This window comes from Panthera uncia, chromosome D1 (assembly GCF_023721935.1).
Source record: "Panthera uncia isolate 11264 chromosome D1, Puncia_PCG_1.0, whole genome shotgun sequence".
Taxonomy (NCBI): Eukaryota; Metazoa; Chordata; class Mammalia; order Carnivora; family Felidae; genus Panthera; species Panthera uncia.
The window spans coordinates 38719459-38738891 of NC_064808.1; the positions used below are offsets into that span (position 1 = coordinate 38719459).

General features: G+C 39.7%; 1 protein-coding gene across 1 annotated transcript in view; it reads right to left on the bottom strand.

The window, feature by feature from the left end:
• Window positions 1-13632, bottom strand: part of ZDHHC13 (zinc finger DHHC-type palmitoyltransferase 13) — a 47163-nt gene extending 33531 nt beyond the window's left edge. The window contains exons 1-2 of the mRNA XM_049618468.1: window positions 12465-13632; window positions 3083-3228 (exon numbers count right to left, since the gene is read on the bottom strand). Of these exons, the coding sequence (XP_049474425.1) occupies window positions 3083-3228; window positions 12465-12656 (338 nt within the window). The 5' untranslated portion in view covers window positions 12657-13632. The remainder of the gene's footprint in view (window positions 1-3082; window positions 3229-12464) is intronic.
• Window positions 13633-19433: the final 5801 nt, after the last annotated feature.

Consider the following 19433-nt stretch of genomic DNA (forward strand, 5'->3'; position numbering starts at 1 on the left):
CTAACTGATCAGACAGATACACGTGGAGTTGAACTTGATTTTCTTAACTAAACTTCAACATTCACATTTGCCCTCCCCTCAATAAATTTCATTTTATCATTTCCTATATGCCAGGAATGTATGATGCTCGTCCCTAACTACAATCCTATCCCTGAATAAGAGAGACAGACTAACAGCAAACTTGGAATGGGATAAATTCAACAATACGATGTGGGCGTGGTGTAATTATAGCAAAGAAAGGAATGATAAGCCCTTCCTGAAGGAGATAAAGCATGATATATAAGCTGTTTTATAGGCTGAAGGAAGGGCATTTCAGGCAGAGAAAAGAACATGTATAAAAACCAGAGACGTGAAACTGCGTGGATGTTCAGAGAAATATAAGCAATTTAGCACAGCAGAAACATAAAAGCATAAAAAAAGGGAGTGGCAAGAGATCAGGCTAAAAGAGGCAGGCAAAGGCTGCATGGGCCTCTATGCCATGCTATGCAGCTTAAGACTTCATAGTTCGAAGGGAAGCTGCTGAAGATTTTAAAAAGGAAAGCATACCCACTTTGAGTTCTAAGAAAGATCCCATTTGTGGTGGTATGGAGGCTAATCAGAAGAGCGTGACTCTGGTACATAAAAATAGGTGGGAGGTAATGAGAACCTGAACTAAGAGAGGCAGTAAGAATGGAAAAGGAGGAATGGACTTGAGGGATATTTAAGATGGTTATTTAAGTGACTATCAGAATAAAAAATATCTTTTGAATACTACAAAAAGTTTTTAAATCATTCATTAGCTTTATTTCTTTCTAATAGAAACTATTAAGTCCCCAACAGACCATTTAGCACTTTCTTTGAGACTTATTTTTTAATGTGTGTGTTTTTTTTTTAAGTTTATTTGAGAGAAAGAGCACACATGCGTGCGTGCGAGTTGGGAAGGAGCAGAAAGAGAGGGAGAAGGAGAGAATCCCAAGCAGCCTCTATACTGTCAGCACAGAGCCCGACGTGGGGCTCGAACCTACGAACTGTGTGAGATCACGACTTGAGCCGAAATCAAGTTGGATGCGTAACTGACTGAGCCACCCAGGCGCCCCGATACTTATTTCTATTTAGAGGGAGCCAAATGTTTCAATAGGCCCTCAAGGGTGAAAATCACAATGTTAAATTAAATAACGTATACCTCACCAAAATGTGCGTGCTGATCAGGCTGTCTTTACGGTACTTTTTAAAAGGTAGAGATGCTTGTTGACAATGCTAAGTGAAAACAGTAATAAGAGAGTGAACTGTGAATAAAGATACGTATATTTATATTCTCCATGTTTTAAAGGTCAACTTTAACATTTTACTGAAAAAGAAATACTCCCTTTATGTGAGAAATACAGTAAGAGTACACATTAATTAGGATTTTGGTGATTTAGAGAACATACACATCCTAGCTCTCTTTGCCTTTTCCAAACACCACCTAATGATATTCCCACAACCACTTAAGGAGGTCTAAGACCTAAAGTAAATTTTAGGAAAGATATAAAACGTGAGTTTTTACTGGAATTCTCTGTGAACATAGCCTAGTTTCTTTTATTTATCATAACAGAGCTCTACTGGCAGCAGAGAAACATTTAAATGCTTCTATGCTAATTAAAGCAAATAATTACCTTAAGAACACTCTTACCTTCACATAAATATAATAATACAAGTAATATCAAAAAAGACTCACCTAAAGTAGCAGTTCCAAGGGCTTTTTGAGTTCATATGAATTAGTAATTAGAATACTCAAATAATTATTGATTTCTTTTTTTAACATTTATTTATTTTTGAGAGACAGAGCACAAGCAGGGGAGGGGCAGAGAGAGGGAGAAGACACAGAATCCGAAGCAGGTTCCAGGCTCTGAGCTGTCAGCGCAGAACCCGATGTGGGGCTCAAACTTACGAACTGCAAGATCATGACCTGAGCTGAAGTCAGACGCTTAACCAGCTGAGCTACCCAGGCACCACAAGTTGATTATTTTTTAACATAAATAATAGATTAGTTTTTGTTAAGGCCTAACAGACTAATCAGTCACCAAACATCTTTGCTTTTGAGAGAAATTATATCAAGTTAGTGTGGTAACATTAGTTCCTTACATGCTGATTAGAAGCTCTGATGGGCAGATTTACATTTGATCACTAAGAAAATGATTCCTAATTAATGTAATCTAAAAGACAAAATATTTCGAAACATGTTCAATGGCAAGAGGTGGGGTGGATGTTAATAACCAGTGAGATCCATGAGGGGGAAAATGTTAGAAATGATTTAATACAAATACCCACATATGGAGATCTCCAGGGGAAACTTTCAAAACACACTTTCATTTACAGTGCAAGCAAATAACCCACTATATGTTTCAAGTGGCCAGAAAACCTATTTCTATTTTACTGACATTTTTCCAGGGCACCCTGTACAATGGGTACATAGAAAGTATTTGAGGGCCGCCTGGGTGGTTCAGTTGATTAAGCATCCAACTCTCGATTTCGGCTCAGGTCATGATCTCCAGCTTCGTGAGATCAAGTCCCACATCAGGGTCTGTGCTGACAGTGTGGAGACTGCTTGGGACTCTCTTTCCCCCGCTCCTCCTGCTGCGCTCGCTCGCTCTCTCAACATAAATAAACATTTAAAAAAAAAGAAAGAAAGTACTTGATAAATAATCGTTTAAAATATCCATTAAGTGTCCGAGCTGATATTTTTCTATCCCGTTGACTTACTTAGGTTGTAGCACATTTTTAAAAACTCCAATTTGTTTCAAACTCAGAGTCTAGTTTTACTGTCATTTATAATCATTAATTCACTCAACGAACACTTATTTGGCAGCAAACACAAGAAGTATGCAAAAGCACTGGGGTGACAAGGATGAAAATGATGTGCTTTTGCTCCTAAGCTGCTCATGATCTAATGGCAGAGACCGGTAGTAAACTGCTAAGGTGCACTGTATAAAGTGCTCTGATGCCCATAGGACAAATACTAGCCGCTAGAGTATGAGGTGAGGAAGGTGCCACAAACTGCACAAACATTATTACGATTCCACAGAACGCAGAAATGATCAGATGAAGTACTGGGGAGACTTACTGAGTAGCTTTTACAATGTCACAGTTACTAGAGTCCTCTATAAGAGGAAGAGCTTCTCTCGCCTTGGCAAGTTCTTTGCTTTCATATGCACAGACTCCATGTCGACCAAATCCTGGAGGGTGGGGGCCGTGGCTGTGATTCCTGCACTGAAGCATAAGAGAAATGTGACAAAGCATAGGAGGAGAATTAATGTCACATTCAATTACATAATGAACCAGCTGCTACTATCAACAGTGTATCTATATTATCAAATTAGAATTACTTTGAGTCTTCCAGGTATATCCTAGGAAAGATTTTCATCTTAATCCTATTCACTGAGTGAGATGATCATCAGAAAATTCCCCATTATAGATTTTGTCATTAAACAAAAGGCACCATCTTTGTCATCTACAAAGGCACCAATGGACCTTCTGACCTGTAGTAGCTGGAGGGTTACAGCTACCGACATAGTCTAAGGAAGGTCACCAGCTCTCTGCTTTGGGGAGTTGTAGCAAACACCCTAAGGATACACCCGAACCTCCCAATAAAACAAGTTCTTGAATAGGTATAACTGGAGTCTCAGGAGAGGAGGAGAAAATATTTTTAAATATTTGACTAAATTAATACCCCAAAGCCTTCCAAATTTGGTGAAATTATAAACTCACAACTCTAAAAGCTCAACAAACCCAAGAAGAATAAACCTCAAAACTGTACACAAAGCGGGGCTCTTGGGTGGCTCAGTCGGTTAAGTGGCCGACTTCGGCTCAGGTCAAGATCTCATGGTCCGTGAATTCGAGCCCCGCGTCGGGCTCTGTGCTGTCAGTGCAGAGCCTGGAGCCTGCATGGGATTCTGTGTCTCCCTCTCTCTCTGCCCCTCCCCCACTCACGCTCAGTCTCTCAAAAAATGAATAACCGTTTAAAACAAAATTAAAAAAAAAAACTGTACACAAAGGTATATCATAATCAAATCACCAAAAACCAATGTTAAAGAGATAATCTCAAGGGCAGCCTAAGGATAAAAGATACATTGTGTTAACAAAATCAAAGATACAAATAAATTCAGACCTCTTATCAGTAAGTGCAAGCCAGAACGCAAAAACAACAGTTTTCAAGAGCTGAATGAAAGAATTACAAACCTGAAGCAACAGCAAAAATATTCTTCAAAAATGGGGGTGAAATACATACTTTTTCAGACAAACAAAAGATGAGAAAATTGCCAGCAAACTTATATTCCAAGAAATGATAAAGGAAGTTCTTCAGGCTTAAATGAAAATAATACCAGATGGCAATCTGAATCAATACAAAAGAACAGAATGCCAGACCACATGGGTAAATATGTATAATTAGGTGGGTAAACGTAACAGATTTTTTCTCATTTTTTAATTTCTTGGTGATAGTAGAGAAACGGAAGTATCCTTATAAGTATACTTCTAAAAGATGTTATAATAGTTATAAGAGATACTATAGTAGTATTTGCAGGTAGGTAGTGATAACTTAAAGCATATAATGCTAACCCAAGAGCAACCTTTAAATGAAGAGGTCTAAGTAATAAGCCAAGAGCAGAGACAAAATGAAATATATAAAAGACACCAAATTAATATTTTTAAAAAGGCAAGAAAAGTAGAAAAAAATGAATACGGAACCAGAGAGGAAAAACATACAAGATATTTTCATACCTAACCACCATATTGATCATCATGTTAAGTGCAAATGGTCATAAATAAATAAATGACAGAGATTGTTAGATTGGATTTTAAGACAAACAAAAATACTACAACTATAAGCTGTCTACAAGAAATCTACTTTAAATATAAAAATATACACAGGTTAAAAGTAAAACAACAGAAAAAGACATGCTATGCAGAAACATTAAGCGTAACGAAGGTAGCTGCTACATTTATATAAGACGAAGTAGACATTAGCACAAGAAATATTACCAGAGATAAGGAGGACATTTCATAATATTAAAGAAAGAAGTCAATTCATCAAGAAGACATAACAATCCTAAATGTGTGCGCACCTATAAAAAACTTTAAAGTTCATGAAGCAAAAACTGATGGAACTGGAAAAAAATAGAAATTTTCACAATTGCATTTGGATATTTCAACACTTCTTTCGATAACTATGAAGGAGTAAACAGAAAATCCTGTTGGATAGAGAAGAGGATAGAGAAGACTTAACACTATCCCCCGACTTGATCCAATACATCTTCATAAAGCTCAACCCAACAACAGTAGAACAGATTTTTTTTTCAAGTGCACACAGAATACCAAGACAGACAATATAAAACACGTCTCAACAAAGTCAAAAGGACTGAACGCATACAGAGTATGTTCTCTCACTACAACAGAATTAAAGTAGAAAACAATAACCAAAGGGTATGTGGAAAATTCTCAAATATTTGGAAACTGAACAACACATTTCTAAATAACCTATAGGTCACAGAAGAAAACAAAGAATAAGTGGAAACTATTTTGAACTGAATGGAAAAGAAAACATAGCAAAATACGTAGCATGCAGCCTAAGCAGTGTTCAGAGCGAATTTTTAGCTTTAAAGGCCAAACAGGCAAAAAGAGTCTAAAATAAATCATCTAAGTTTTCACCTTAAGAATCTAGAGACAGAAAATTAAACTCAAAGTAGACAGAATGAAGAAAACAGTAAAGGCAGAAGAAACCCATACAATATGGAAAACAATGCAGAAAATCACTGAAAAAAAAACTCATTCTTTGGAAGGAATAAATTAATAAAAATTAATAAACCTTTAGCCAAATGGATCAAGAAAAAAGAAGATGTCAATGACAAACAGGCTTAAAAAGGAGACATCAATACAAGATTCTATGAACGTTAAAAAGGTAATAAGGCAGGGCTCAGTTGGTTAAGCGCTCAACTTCGGCTCAGGTCACGATCTCAGTTTGTGAGTTCGAGCCCCGTGTCCAGCTCTGTGCTGACAACGTGGAGCTTGGAGCCTGCTTCGAATTCTGTGCCTCTCTCTGCCCCTTCCCCCATTCACATTCTGTCTCTCTCTCTCTCTCTCTCTCTCTCTCAAAAATAAGTACACATTAAAAAAAATTAAAAAGGGAGTCAGGCAATACTGAGAACATCTTTATGTCAATAAATTCAACAACTTAGATGGAATGCAAATACCTCAAAAGACACAAGTTATCAAAATGGGCTTAAAAAGAAATGAGTAGCACTCTAGCTATTAAAGAAATTGAATTCATAATTTTAAAACTTCCCATTAGGGGTGCCTGGGTAGCTCAGTTGGTTGAGCATCCAATCTTGATTTCGACTCAGGTCATGACCTGGAGTCACGGGATCGAGTCCCCTATCGGACTCGACCCTGAGCATAGACCCTGCTTAAGATTCTCTCTCTCCCTCTCTCTCTCTCTCCTTCTGCCCCTCTTCCTCACTTGTGTGCACAGACACACATGCTCTCTCTCGCTCCCTAAAAAATCAATCAATCAATCAATCTTCCCATTTAAAAAAAAAAAAAATTACCAACCCAGGTCTATATAACTTTTAACTGATGAACTCTATCAAAATACTTAAGGAAGAAATGATACCAACTCCTTCAGAAATGATAGGGAATGCTTCCCAGCTCATTTTAGGAAGCAACATTACCCTGATACTAAAATCAAGAGATGTTACAAGTAAAAAACAAAATAAAATAAAAAACAAAGCAAAAAATAACTACAGATTCAATATCCTTTAAAAGCACAGATACAAAGATCTTTAAACAAGACATTAAGCAAAGCGTACCCAGTAACATGTAAAAAGAATAATATAGATTATAGCCAAGCTTAAACATTTTAAAACAAATCAATGTGACTCACCATATTAACAGAATAAAGGAAAAAAATACATTCATTTCAGTAGAAAAAAAGCAGTTGACAAAATTCAACACCCATGCATGATAAAAACTCTTGAATAAAAATTCCTGGCACAGCAGGGGAAGAACGGAACTTCCTTAACCCGATAAAGAGGTACAGGATGAGAAATCAACAGCTAACACACACTTTAGCAAAAGACTGCATACTTTAACTCTGAAGACTGAAAGAGCAAGGATGTCTGCTATCACCACTTCTTCTTTTTTTTTTTTAACTAGGCTCTACGCCCAACATGGGGCTTGAACTCACAACCCCAAGATCAAGAGTCGCTTGCTCCACCAACGGAGGCAGCCAGGCACCCCAATTTTAATCAACATTGTACTCAAGTCCTAGACAGAATAGAGTAAGGAAAAGAAATAAAATGCATACAGATTAGAAAAGAAACAAGTCTATCTTTATCTGCAGACAACAGGATCATATACGTAGGAGATCTAAGCAATCTTTATAAAATTTAAATAGCATCAAAAATATAAAATACTTAAGATCATTTTCTATCATATCCAGCATTTTTAATTACATTCAAGGGGGAGGTTCACATCAAGTATCTAGCAAACCATTCCTAGAAATTGAAACTGGCTAATTATTTCATCATTCCTTCTTGTGCTTTACCATAAGGTTATCCAGCCTTCACCCACCTTATTCACCAGACCTATCTCTCTGAACTTTTCACTGTTTACAAACAGCCCCCCACCAAAAACAAAACAAAACAAAAAAAAACCCCACTATTCTCAAGGGATAAACACACATTAGGAATAGAAAAACTGAAGATATTTAAAATAATATGCCTAAGTCAATTCTCCAACAGTTCCAAAAAAGGTTTAAGAAATGATAGTTTTACTGAAATAAGTCTATAACCCCTCAATGGGTTTACTAAAAGAGGAAACAGCCTTGTCTTTTTTTAAGCTAACTTACAATAAAATTGACTTTTTGGTATGTAGTTCTATGAATTTTAACACATTATGTATATAGAGTTGTGTAACCCACCACCAAAATCAAGATACAACACAGTTCCAACACTTCAAAAAACCCCACTGGGATATTCCTTTGTTGTCATACCCTCCCCCAATCTCAACTCCTGGCAATTACTGATATGTTCTTCATCACTAGTTTCATATCTCCCAGAATGTTGTATGGAATTATATAGTACATAATCTTCTGAGACTGGCTTCTTTCAGTTAACATAATAGTTTTAAGACTCATCCAAGTGGTTTTATGTTATTAACAGTTCTTTCCTTGCTGTATAGTATTCCATTATATGAATATATCAGTTTATCCTTTCAGACAACCCATGTGAGCTGTTTCCAGCTTTTGGCAATTATAAATAGAGCAGCTATAACCATTCATGCAACAAAGCTTTTGCACGAACATATGTTTTTGCTTCTAAGAGTGAGACTGCTTGGCCATCTGGTAAGTATACCTTAAATTTATAAGAAATCATCAAATTATTTTCCAGAGTGGCTATACCACTTTGCATTGCCACTAACAATGTATGAGAGTGCCCACTGCTCTACATGCCCACGGGCGCCCAGTATGGTCAGTGTAATAGATCTGTAGCAATACATAGTCATGGTCTTAATTTGCATATCCCTTAATGGCTGAAGTTGAGTATCTTTTCATGTGGTTATTGTCATCTGTTTACTTTCTTTGGTGAATTGTCTTTTACCCATTTATTAACTGGGCTGTTTGTCTTCTTACTGTTAAGTTTTGAGAGTTCTTCACATTATATATTCTAGATACAAGTTCTTTGCTAGATACGAGATTTGCAAATATTTTCTCCCAGTCTGTAGTTTATTTTCCCACTTCTTAAAAATCTTTTATAGGGGCGCCTGGGTGGCTCGGTCGGTTAGGTGTCCGACTTCGGCTCAGGTCATGATCTCACGGTCCGTGAGTTCGAGCCCCGCGTCGGGCTCTGTGCTGACAGCTCAGAGCCTGGAGCCTGTTTCAGATTCTGTGTCTCCCTCTCTCTCTGCCCCTCCCCTGTTCATGCTGTCTCTCTCTGTCTCAAAAATAAATAAACGTTAAAAAAAAATTTTTTTTAATATTAAAAAAAAATCTTTTATATAGCAAAAACTTTTAATTTTGATGAAGTCCCATTTATCAATTTTTTTCTTTTATGTACCATGCCTTTGGTGTCACTTCTAAGAAGAGCTATCTTGGGACCACAACTCCTCTGTTCAAAGAGGAAGTTTTCCTCCCACAGAGTTTCAGGTGCTTGTGCTGCCAGGAGACCTTCTTCTTGCTCCTTGAACCTGAACTAGAAAGAAGGCTTCTCACAGAGCATTCTGTCTGCACTGATGCTCATCTCCATGGTTCAAGTTCAAGCATGGGGGGGGAACAGGGGAGGGAACCCCCAATGGAAAAAAAATGTAAATTCGCTCCTGGTTCAGTGATTTTTTTTGAATTCTGACCTTTCCCTGCAATCTACCTGTTACAATTTACTTTTCAGAATCCTTAGACGGCTGCTACTTACATTGTGCCCAGTGCGTTCAGTGGGATTGGCAGGGCGGAGCGCACGTATTCCACCTTACCCAGAACCACAGCCACAAATGCTCTTTCAATAGGTAAGTTCTGCTGTAGCTGGTGGATTCAGCCTCACTACCCGACACTCTACACACAAGCATACTCACACACAGCTAAAAATAAACATATAGGTAGTGAGATCAAAACATAAATAAGAATATTACTTTAGGATTCTTTCCATCATATCACAGCAATTGTAATGATATCCAATTGGAAGACAAGCTGTTGAGGAAAGAGTTGAACTATGCTCAGAATTATTAGTGTGTCAGTAAATAGCAGATGTAAAGTTGACAGAGTAGTCAGTCTACTTTTTACATCAACATTAATTTTTTAAATTACAAAATGATTCATATTCGTCTAAAAAATCTAGCAACATAAAAGTGAACAAAGGGTAAACAATCTGGACTATTTTCCCTCTAACCTTGCAGCCCCCAAAAAATATTATTAGCAGTTTGGTGTATCCTTCCTCATTATGTATATAGCTGACCCTTGAATAATTCGGGTTTGAACTACACAGGCCCAATTACACACAGATTTTTTTTTTTTATAAACACAGTATACTACTGAAATGTATTCTCTCTTCCTTATGACTTTCTTATTAACATTTTTCTCTATCTTACTTTATTGTAAGAATACAGCATATAATACATATAACATACAAAATATGTGTTCATCAACTATTCATCTTATCAGTAAGGCTTCAAAAGCAAGCTATTAGTACTTGAGTTTTTAGGGAGTCAAAAGTTACACGTGGATTTTTTTTTACTGTGTGGGGGTTGGCGCCCCTAAACTCGGTGCTATTCACAGATGCAGACTAATTTCAGCCTTCACTTCTATAAAGAACCCTACAAAGAACACCCTATACATTTTACAGCATTGATTTCCCAAAGTAGGACTGCTGGGCCAGAAAATATATGCTGAAACATAAATAGATACCGAGCAACTACTCTCCCCATTTCACACTCTGCAGCAAGTATGTGAGTATTCTTTTTTCCCTACAAACCTCCCCATAACTGAACATTATCAATCATTTTACTATCTTTCCAATCCAATAGCTAAAAACAGCATCTTGTTTTTCATTTGTATGCCCCTAGTTGCTAATGAATCAGTGTTATGTTTATTGGCTTTCATATTTTTTCTTTCGTGGACTCCCTTTTCATAGTCTACTGTTTTTCTAGTGGATTGTGTATCTTTCCCCATTTGTATGTTAGGAAGATTAACCTTTTGTTTAGACACAGATTTTTCAACGCAGAAATTTACTCATTCCACAGATACAAATTTTTTTGCTTCTCTTAATGCCTTATCATCAGCTTCATTTTTCGTGTAGAAAGTTGAGGAGGATTACACATTTCAATGTAAAGATTATCCACAATTAAAAGCATTTATTTTTTTCAACAATTAATTACTGTGTATTTATGGCATACAAAGCATTATGCTAGGGGCACAGAAGACATGGGTATCTATCCTCCAGGAGTTTAGTCTAATAGAGTCTAATAGAGACAAACGGAGTAAAGTGATAATGCAAGGCAACATGTGATTAAGTGGCAAAAATGGGTGGTAAAGCCTAAAGAACAGGAGCTACCTTCTGTTCACATCATCATTTTTTGCCAAAATCGAGGTCAGAGTAAACCTAAAAAATGATCATATAAATTCAAAGCCTGTTTTCAAAGTCAGTGATCTCCAAAGTCAGGCAAGGCCAATCAAGGCCACATACGCAGTGACCCACTGGGTAATGGGAGAACATGTTAAAGCTTCTATTATAATGATTTTTATCTTTTTTTTTTTTTTTTAAAGGGAAAACCACAAAAATTTACAAACCCGGTTCTTTAAGCTTTACTAATTTTAGCACTGCCAGCCTCTTTTGATTCAAATGTCAAGCCAGTCACTCTTTTACAGCCTGGGGCTGGGGGAGGGGGGGCAGAGTAGAAGTTCCACCACCCAGAGGGGCTGACAGTGGGACCTTCAGCATACTGCAGCATCTATCAGGTTAAGTTCATTTTCAAGTTACATTATCTCATTTTAACTTACTCCTCCGGAAATAAGCAAGTGGCTTAAATTGATTCCTACAAAGAAGCCGTGAAGTAGGATAATAATAAGCATAAGTACAAGCAAACAAGAAAATAGCAGAGCTGATACTTTTATTCATAGTACCTTCAGTATAACCTAAAGTAAAAGCAAAGACAATCTAATCTGATCTAACAAAAAGCCAGTCTCCCTACAAAAAAAAAAAAAAAAATCAAAATTAATCAAAAGGACTACTTTGAAACAGGTTTATATTTATTATTTTTAGTTCAAAACCTTACCATAGGTATATAACAGAGCTGTCTGTCAGTCAACGAATATAATTTAGAAACATACTGTCAGATCTTACAATAGCATGCCCTGTGACGATACGAATTCAGCAATGGGTTCCTGTCCCCGGCCCCCATGTACATCAAACAGAGGGAAGCTGAACTTTTTAAGTCCCAGCTGACCGACCACATAACACAGAAGTGTGCCATCAATGTGTAAGTTAGAGTGATCAATTCCCAACAAGTGACTAACAAACTGCAGTCAGTACCTGGATAATTTGGACCATGCAGCGTGCAGTGCAGGCTTCATTGATCATTCCATTAATTTCACAGCACATGATGTTTTACAAAAATGAAAATGTGGGATTCCGCTTTTCACATTATGGTAGGGTTTTACTCTGGGGGTACAAGCTCAAAACTGTTTTACTGATAGGAATGCATGATCAAAGCAGCTTAAAGGTCTCCTTTGCTTTGGATATCACACACCCCCAAAATTTTACAAGAGCTACCATTGAGAAAGGGAATGACCTGCTTTGGGGGAGGTCAACTTTGGGGGCAGTCACATAAAACTGTTTATGGAAAGCAACCATACATTCCTATCACCAAGACTAAAGCAAGATAATAAATCCTTCTTAGAAATTACCCTCTAGTTATCAAAAAAAAAAAAAAAAAAAAGTGTAAGTATTCTCTGATTTCATTTTTACCTTGTTGAAATGTAAACCCCTTGAGAACAAGGCCAAAGTCTCAGATTTCATGTTGGTGAATGTTGCTGAATGCCGGTTATTTTTGGCTTCAGTGTTTACATTTGTAAAAGGCAAAGAACTGGTCAGCGTAGCTATAAAGTTTCTTCCACGTCCATGCTGTATGGATCTAAGAGGAGCTGTTACAACAGTCATTACTGAAATGTGCACTGACAAAGACTTTACACATTAACAAACACCCTTTACAGCAGTGAAAGCTCCACTGCTATCTGGCGACCTACAATGTTAAGGGAACAGAAGAGACTAGGCAAATTCTCATGATGGCAGCAAACTCATAAGAGTTCTCATTAACCATTCATTCAGAGAAATGTAAAGAACACCTGCTAGGTACCAATCACAATACAGATGGTCCCCAACCTACAACTGTTCAACTTAGGATTTTTCAGCTTCATGATGATGTGAAAATAATATGCATTCAGTAGGAACTGTACTTTGAATTTTGATCTTTCCCAGGGCTAGTGATACATGGCAGGATGCTTGTGATGCTGGGCATGGCGCCCACTCAGCCATGCGATCACAAGTGTGAATAACCGATACGCTTTCAACCATAGTGTACCCAATATAACCATTCTGTTTTTAACTTTCAATACTGTATTCAATAAATTACATGACATATTCAACACTTTATTATAAAATAGGCTTTGTGTTAGATGATTTTGCCCGACTGCAGGCTAATGGAAGTGTTCTGAACACATTTAGGCAGGTCAAGCGAAGTTATGATGTTCAGTAGGTTAGATGTAATAAATGCACTTTCAACTTATGATGGGTTTATTGGATGTAACCCCTTTGTAACTGGAGGAAGATCTGTATTAGGTAACTAGGGAATAAGACAATTCCAGCTGCAATCCATTCATTTACTCATCAGATGTTTACTGAATGCCCTATATGTGCAGGCATTGTTCTAGACACACGGATATGGCAGTTAACACAACAGGCAAGATTCAAAAAAAGTAAAAAGGATGGGGCACCTGGGTGGCTCAGTCAGTTAAGCATCCCGCTCTTGATTTTGGCTCAGGTCATGATCACATGGTTTCACGCGTTCAAGCCCCACAAAGGGCTCTATACTGGCAGCAAAGAGCCTACCTGGGATTTTCTCTCTCTCTCTCTCTCTCTCTCTCTCTCTCTCCCCTTTCTCCCACTTGGGCTATCTCTGTTTCTCTAAAATTAAATAAATACACTTAATTTTTTTTAAAAAGTACAAAGGATACCAAGAAACAGGTAGCTGGCTGAATAATCTCCCTCACAGGGAAGAACAAGACATTATGAAAATTATGTAACAGAGATATGGCTACATCTGTGGTGATTTTTTACAACAAAGTCCCTAAATTCTTTGATACCTCTCCATCAAGAGGAGAGGGTCTGTGTCCCTTCCTCTCAAATCTCAGCTCTGTGACTGCCTCACTAATAAAATACCACAAAAGTGATGCTTCACCAGTTTGCAGGCCCAGGTCTTAGAAACTGTCAGCTTCCTCTCTCTGTCTCTTGAGATGCTCACTCTTAGAACCCAGCCACCATGCTGTGCAGAAGCCCAGGCCACATGTACGTGTTCCTGCTGAAAGTCAACATAAACTGCCAGATACGTGAGTAGAGACACCACCGGATGATACTAACCCCAGCTACTAAGTATCCCAGATTATGAGTCTTTCTAGCAAAAGCTCCAGACACAGTAGAGCAGAAACAAACCATCTCTGCTATGCCCTGTCCAAATTCCTGACACACAGTCCATGAGCATGACAAGGGTTGTTTTACACCACTATGTTTTAGGGTGGTTTGTTACATAGCAATAGAAAACTAGAACAATTTTAAGATATAACAATATAAGATATAAGATATCATATATTTTTCACATGGAGATATCATGAATATTATTTTTTTTCTAAATAGTAAATAAGTACTATTAAAGTTACACTGGGCGTTAATTGAAAAGAAACCCAAGATCTAAAAAATCATATTCAAACTCTGATGATCACTATTCCTGCCAGATTATCAGATAAAACAAAGAGAAACCTAATAGATAACCATTAAAACTTCTCATGACATTAACAGAAGTACAGAGTTGCTTCTAAGTTCATTCATTGGACATGTGTTTACAGAGTACCCATCAATCCTAGGCACTGTTCTAGATGCTAGGCACACAGCAGCGAACATAACAGATAAAAATCACTGCCCTCATAGAACTTACATTCAATGGAAGGAAAGAGACAACAAACAAGACAAAGTATGCATCGGGCTCCGCTGTGCTCTCTCTCTCAAAATAAATAAATAAACTTTCAAAAAATGCAACACTCTTTATTAAAAAAAAAAAAAAAAAGACAAAAACCTTAAAGCGGTGGGGGAATAAGCCATGTGGGTATAGGAGGAAAGAGTACGCCAGCCAGAGTGAAGAGAAAGTACAAAGGTCTTGAGGCCAGTGTGGCTAGGGTTGATTAAGCAAGCAAGAAAGTAGTAAAAAAGAAAAAGAGGTCAGAGAGGAAACTGGGGGCCAAATGGCATAAGCAAATTCTGGCAAAAACAAAAACAAAAACAAAAAACCCAACAACACTGAAATTGGAATCAGTAGAACCAAATCCAACAAGAACAGGAATGTTTCTGCCTGTTTTGTTCACTGATTTATCTCCAGCACCTACACCAGTGCCTGGCACGTAGTGGAAAGAATGAAGTCTTCACTCTGTCACTTGGCAGCTATTTGACTTTTAACAAATGCCTCTGATATTTTGAGCGTCAGTTCTAATCTTTAAAACTAGAATAACAATCCCTCCCCACCTCATAGGGTCAGAGTGATCAAGCATGGGGAAATATTTTGCAAACTGTAGAGCACCATATACAGGTGAAATCTTTATTACTGAAAAACAATTATTATTATTATTATTATTATTATGGTATTATTAACAACAACAATTATTATTAACAATGACCACTCTACCATGCCCCATTAATTTCAACCTCTGAATCATTCTCTTCCTCCACCTGTCATGAAACTGGGGCAGGGCTATCTTTCCCTTCAGCACGAGGGAGTGGACTTTAAGCACTTGAAGGCTTTTGTCAATGAGTGGCAGTAATTAAGATAAGACAGGTAATTCTCTCAACTTTTCCTGGAGATTCTCTGAGAAATAAAATAAGACATAGTTTCCAGGTGAAACTATACCCCCTCTTGCCCCCTTTTGTAAAATCCAGCAGGCTTGCGAGCCTTTTTTTTCCCACTGTCAAAATGCAAGAACGCCTAATACGATAAGAACAACTTAACAAATTCTCTTGTTTTATCCTTTCTCTTAAACATGTTTTATTCTTTCTCTTAAACCCACATCAGACTGCTTAAAGAAGGACAGGAATGAGGAAGCATGAGAAACACTGTAAGGATTGTAAACACTTCTTTTTTTAGAGGCCAACTAATCCAGTCATCTCAAACTGCTTGGGTCCCATTAAGGGCCGAAAATCTGCTATGTAGCTCACTCCAACTGGAGACAGCTTCAGTTTTCTCCTCAGTAAAAAAGGAGACAATATCATGTTCTTCACGATGCTTCAATTCCAGAATAAAATAATGCATATAAAACTTCTGGTATATGCTAAGCACTCACTAAATGTTGGCAGAATCTGGATATTCTTCATTTATCCAACATTAAGTGAACAGCTACAACATGTCAGTCGGCACTTTAGGCACTGGGAAAGGGCCATAAACAAAAAGGACAAAAATCTTGTTCTCTCGGAACGCCCTCCTGTTATCTCCTGTAACGTCCCCCACTGGCCCGTTCTGTTCTCTGGAATTACATCTGGCTTCTGGTAGGTTCTCCTCCACAGAATAGCATCCTCTTTTTTGGGGGGGGGGGGGGGCGCGGGGGGCCTGCAAATCGCTATCAGGTACCTACCTCTCTTTTCACCCACCTTTCCCCCAGCAGAAGCCAAGAGCCTCGGTTCTTTGAAAGAGTCAGCAAGGATGTGGGAACAAAAGCTAGAACAGGGCTGGGTGGGGCGAAGGCAGGTGCCCAGGCAACTCCACGGAAAAAAGAGATCAAGAGAACCGCACGGATTCCAGGCCAAGGTCAAGACAGGCTGGTCCAACTCAGGTGTGTCACCTGACACCTCTCCCAGGAACGGCCACACTCCACTCCCAGGCCCCTGAGGTCCCTGCCGGGCACGCGGGTCCCGGTCCCGGGGGGCATCCTGGCCCACCGTGCAGGCTGGAGGGCCGGGAGGGCACTCACCCGTGTGTCCTCGCCTTTTCTTTCCGGTCGCCTCCGAGAGAATTCCCGGCATCATTCTCGGCGTCTCCATGCTTCCTCCTCCCCGGCCCAGGCCCCTCCGCCCCCGGAGGCCCCTGTTAGGAGCCGCCTCACACCTACGCCCTTCCCTCTCCCCATGGCCGCCGCCGCTCTCCCGGCCCCAAGACCGCCAGCGTCCGGTCGCACTCACCTGCGAGCCCAGCCCCGGGCCCTCCATCTCGCCCCTGGCGGCCGCGACCAGGCGAAGTGGTGGTAGCAGCTCGCGGGCCACCCCCTCGAGCCACCTTCACTCCCACTTCCTGCTTGCGGCCCCGCCTCCGCGGCGGCCCCCTTCGTGCTTTGTGCTGCCAATCTCCCTCGGAAGAGCCAATCCCTGCCCTTTCTTAAGTGGGGGGCGGGACTTTTCATCTGCCGGGGAAGCTAGTGGGGAACCGCGATTCGGAGGCCCCTCCCCTAACCCGCCCCCTCCTTGTGCTTCCAGCCCCAGGCCAACATTGTGCAGTGCACGCCCAGGTAGGCGTCCACCTGTCCATCGCGCCTCATCCTGCCCCCCCCAACACACGTCCAGGATCAGGCTGTTATTCCAAAGTCAACCCACCACCTATTGAGAGCAAATGCAGACTTGGCTACTTAATAGCTAGATAACCTTGTGAAAATGTCTTATTTTACCTCATTTCCTCATCTGTGAAATGGGGAAAAATAAGGGTAACTACTTGACAGCTTGTCAGAGAATTAAATGAGAGAAAACTGCAAAGCCCCTTAGCCAATGTCTGACATATAATAAAGAACCAGTAAGTGTTAACTATTAAAACATTTGCCACTCTCCACTTTTTGATCTTGAGTAAGTCACTTCCACCATCTGGGCCTCTGTTTTTTGTTTTGTTTTGTTTTGTTTTATACAAAACAGAAAATATGTGAGTTTCACTGCCCAGACTAGGGGAAGATTGGGCAAGAGCCCTCCACCCCGCACCCCGCGTTCTCCATGCCCTTTTGTGGACTGCATTGAAGAAGCTGGCATCTAAACTGTTCAGCTTGAAGGACAGTTATGAAGCTAGGATAATTGTATATGAAAAAAAACCCTTTAATCTTTGTTGTTGTCATTATTATTATTACGACCCTGCCTATTGAGCACAGGGTCTCAATAGCCCTGAGTTGCCCCAAAGCCCAAACTCTTTGAGCTATAAGCAAAATTGACAAAAATCTTTTTCTCTTGGAATGCCCTCCTGTTATCTCCTGAGATGTCCCCCACCGGCCCATTCTGTTCTCTGGAACTACATCTGTCTTCTGGTAATATCTCCTCCGCAGAGTGATGTCCTTTGGGATTTTGCAGATAGCTATCACATATCTCTCTTTCCATCCACCTTTCCCCAGCCCAAACTAACAGCCTCAGTTTTTTGAAGGAGTCTGCAAGGATGTGGTAACAAGAGCTAAAACAGGGCTGGATAGGGGCAAAAGCGAGTGTCCAGGCACCCATCTCTGAACTCCCAGTGCCCAGCACAGCACTGGGATGCAGAAAATGATTAGTATAATTTTACTGAGTGGATGGACAGAATGATTGGCGTGTCATCAACTTCTATGATACAATGAAGGACAATAGAAGTGTAAGCAACTTCCTGGGAGAGCCAGAGCTGTGAGCAAGTAATTTGGACAGGCTAGGATGAGACATCGGGAAAGGCTTCATGGAGGAGAAAGCCTTTGGGTGTGGTCATTTTGCTTAGCTAATAAGAGCAGTGTTTATTGATCACTTACTATGTACTGGCACCCGTGGCAGTGTTTTTGGATATATTATGTCTAATCCACGAAAGGAGTGTTAGTTCCCCCATCTCCCAAAAGAGAAAACTGAAACTCCAACTAAGCATATAAACCCAAGTCACACAGCTGGTTAGTGGTCAAAAAAGGACTTAAACCCAGGTCTCTTACTGCAAAGCGGCTTTGACTGGAGTCGTTTGGTTGTTTCACTTTCAACAACTGAATTAGAAGATGTTTTTGAACTTGCAGGATGCTTGAAATCCGTTCCTTCAGTGCTTCTGATTGATATCCTAACACATGGGAAGATTCTGGAACAAATAAATCCTAACACTCTACTCTTTAGCAAGACTCCAGTTCCCCTCCACTCATTTGTTTTATGCCTCCTTTGAACCGCTTCAGATCGGGGTAAGTATGGCCACAACGGATGGCTATATATATTTTTTTTTTAATTTTTTTTTTAACGTTTATTTATTTTTGAGACAGAGAGAGACAGAGCATGAATGGGGGAGGATCAGAGAGAGAGGGAGACACAGAATCTGAAACAGGCTCCAGGCTCTGAGCGGTCAGCACAGAGCCCGACGCGGGGCCCAAACTCACGGACCGTGAGATCATGACCTGAGCCGAAGTCAGCCGCTCAACCGACTGAGCCACCCAGGCGCCCCCGGATGGCTATATAAAAGCAAACCCAGTGAGGCCCAAAGTGCCACCATTACCTCGCATGTTTAAAAACTACTTTGGTATGTAGACAAACCACGTTAGAACAGCAGGAGGGTAGGAGCAGGCCCTGGAGCGGCTCTCAGCCCCTGGAGCACTGAGTAGCTGGCTGCTTTGGGGCGTTTTGGGTGAGTTGCTCAATCTGTTTGCTCAATTTGTTCTTCGGTTTCCTCATGTGTAAAAATGGGACAATCATAGTACTTACTTCCCAAGCGTGTCGAGAGAATTAGAT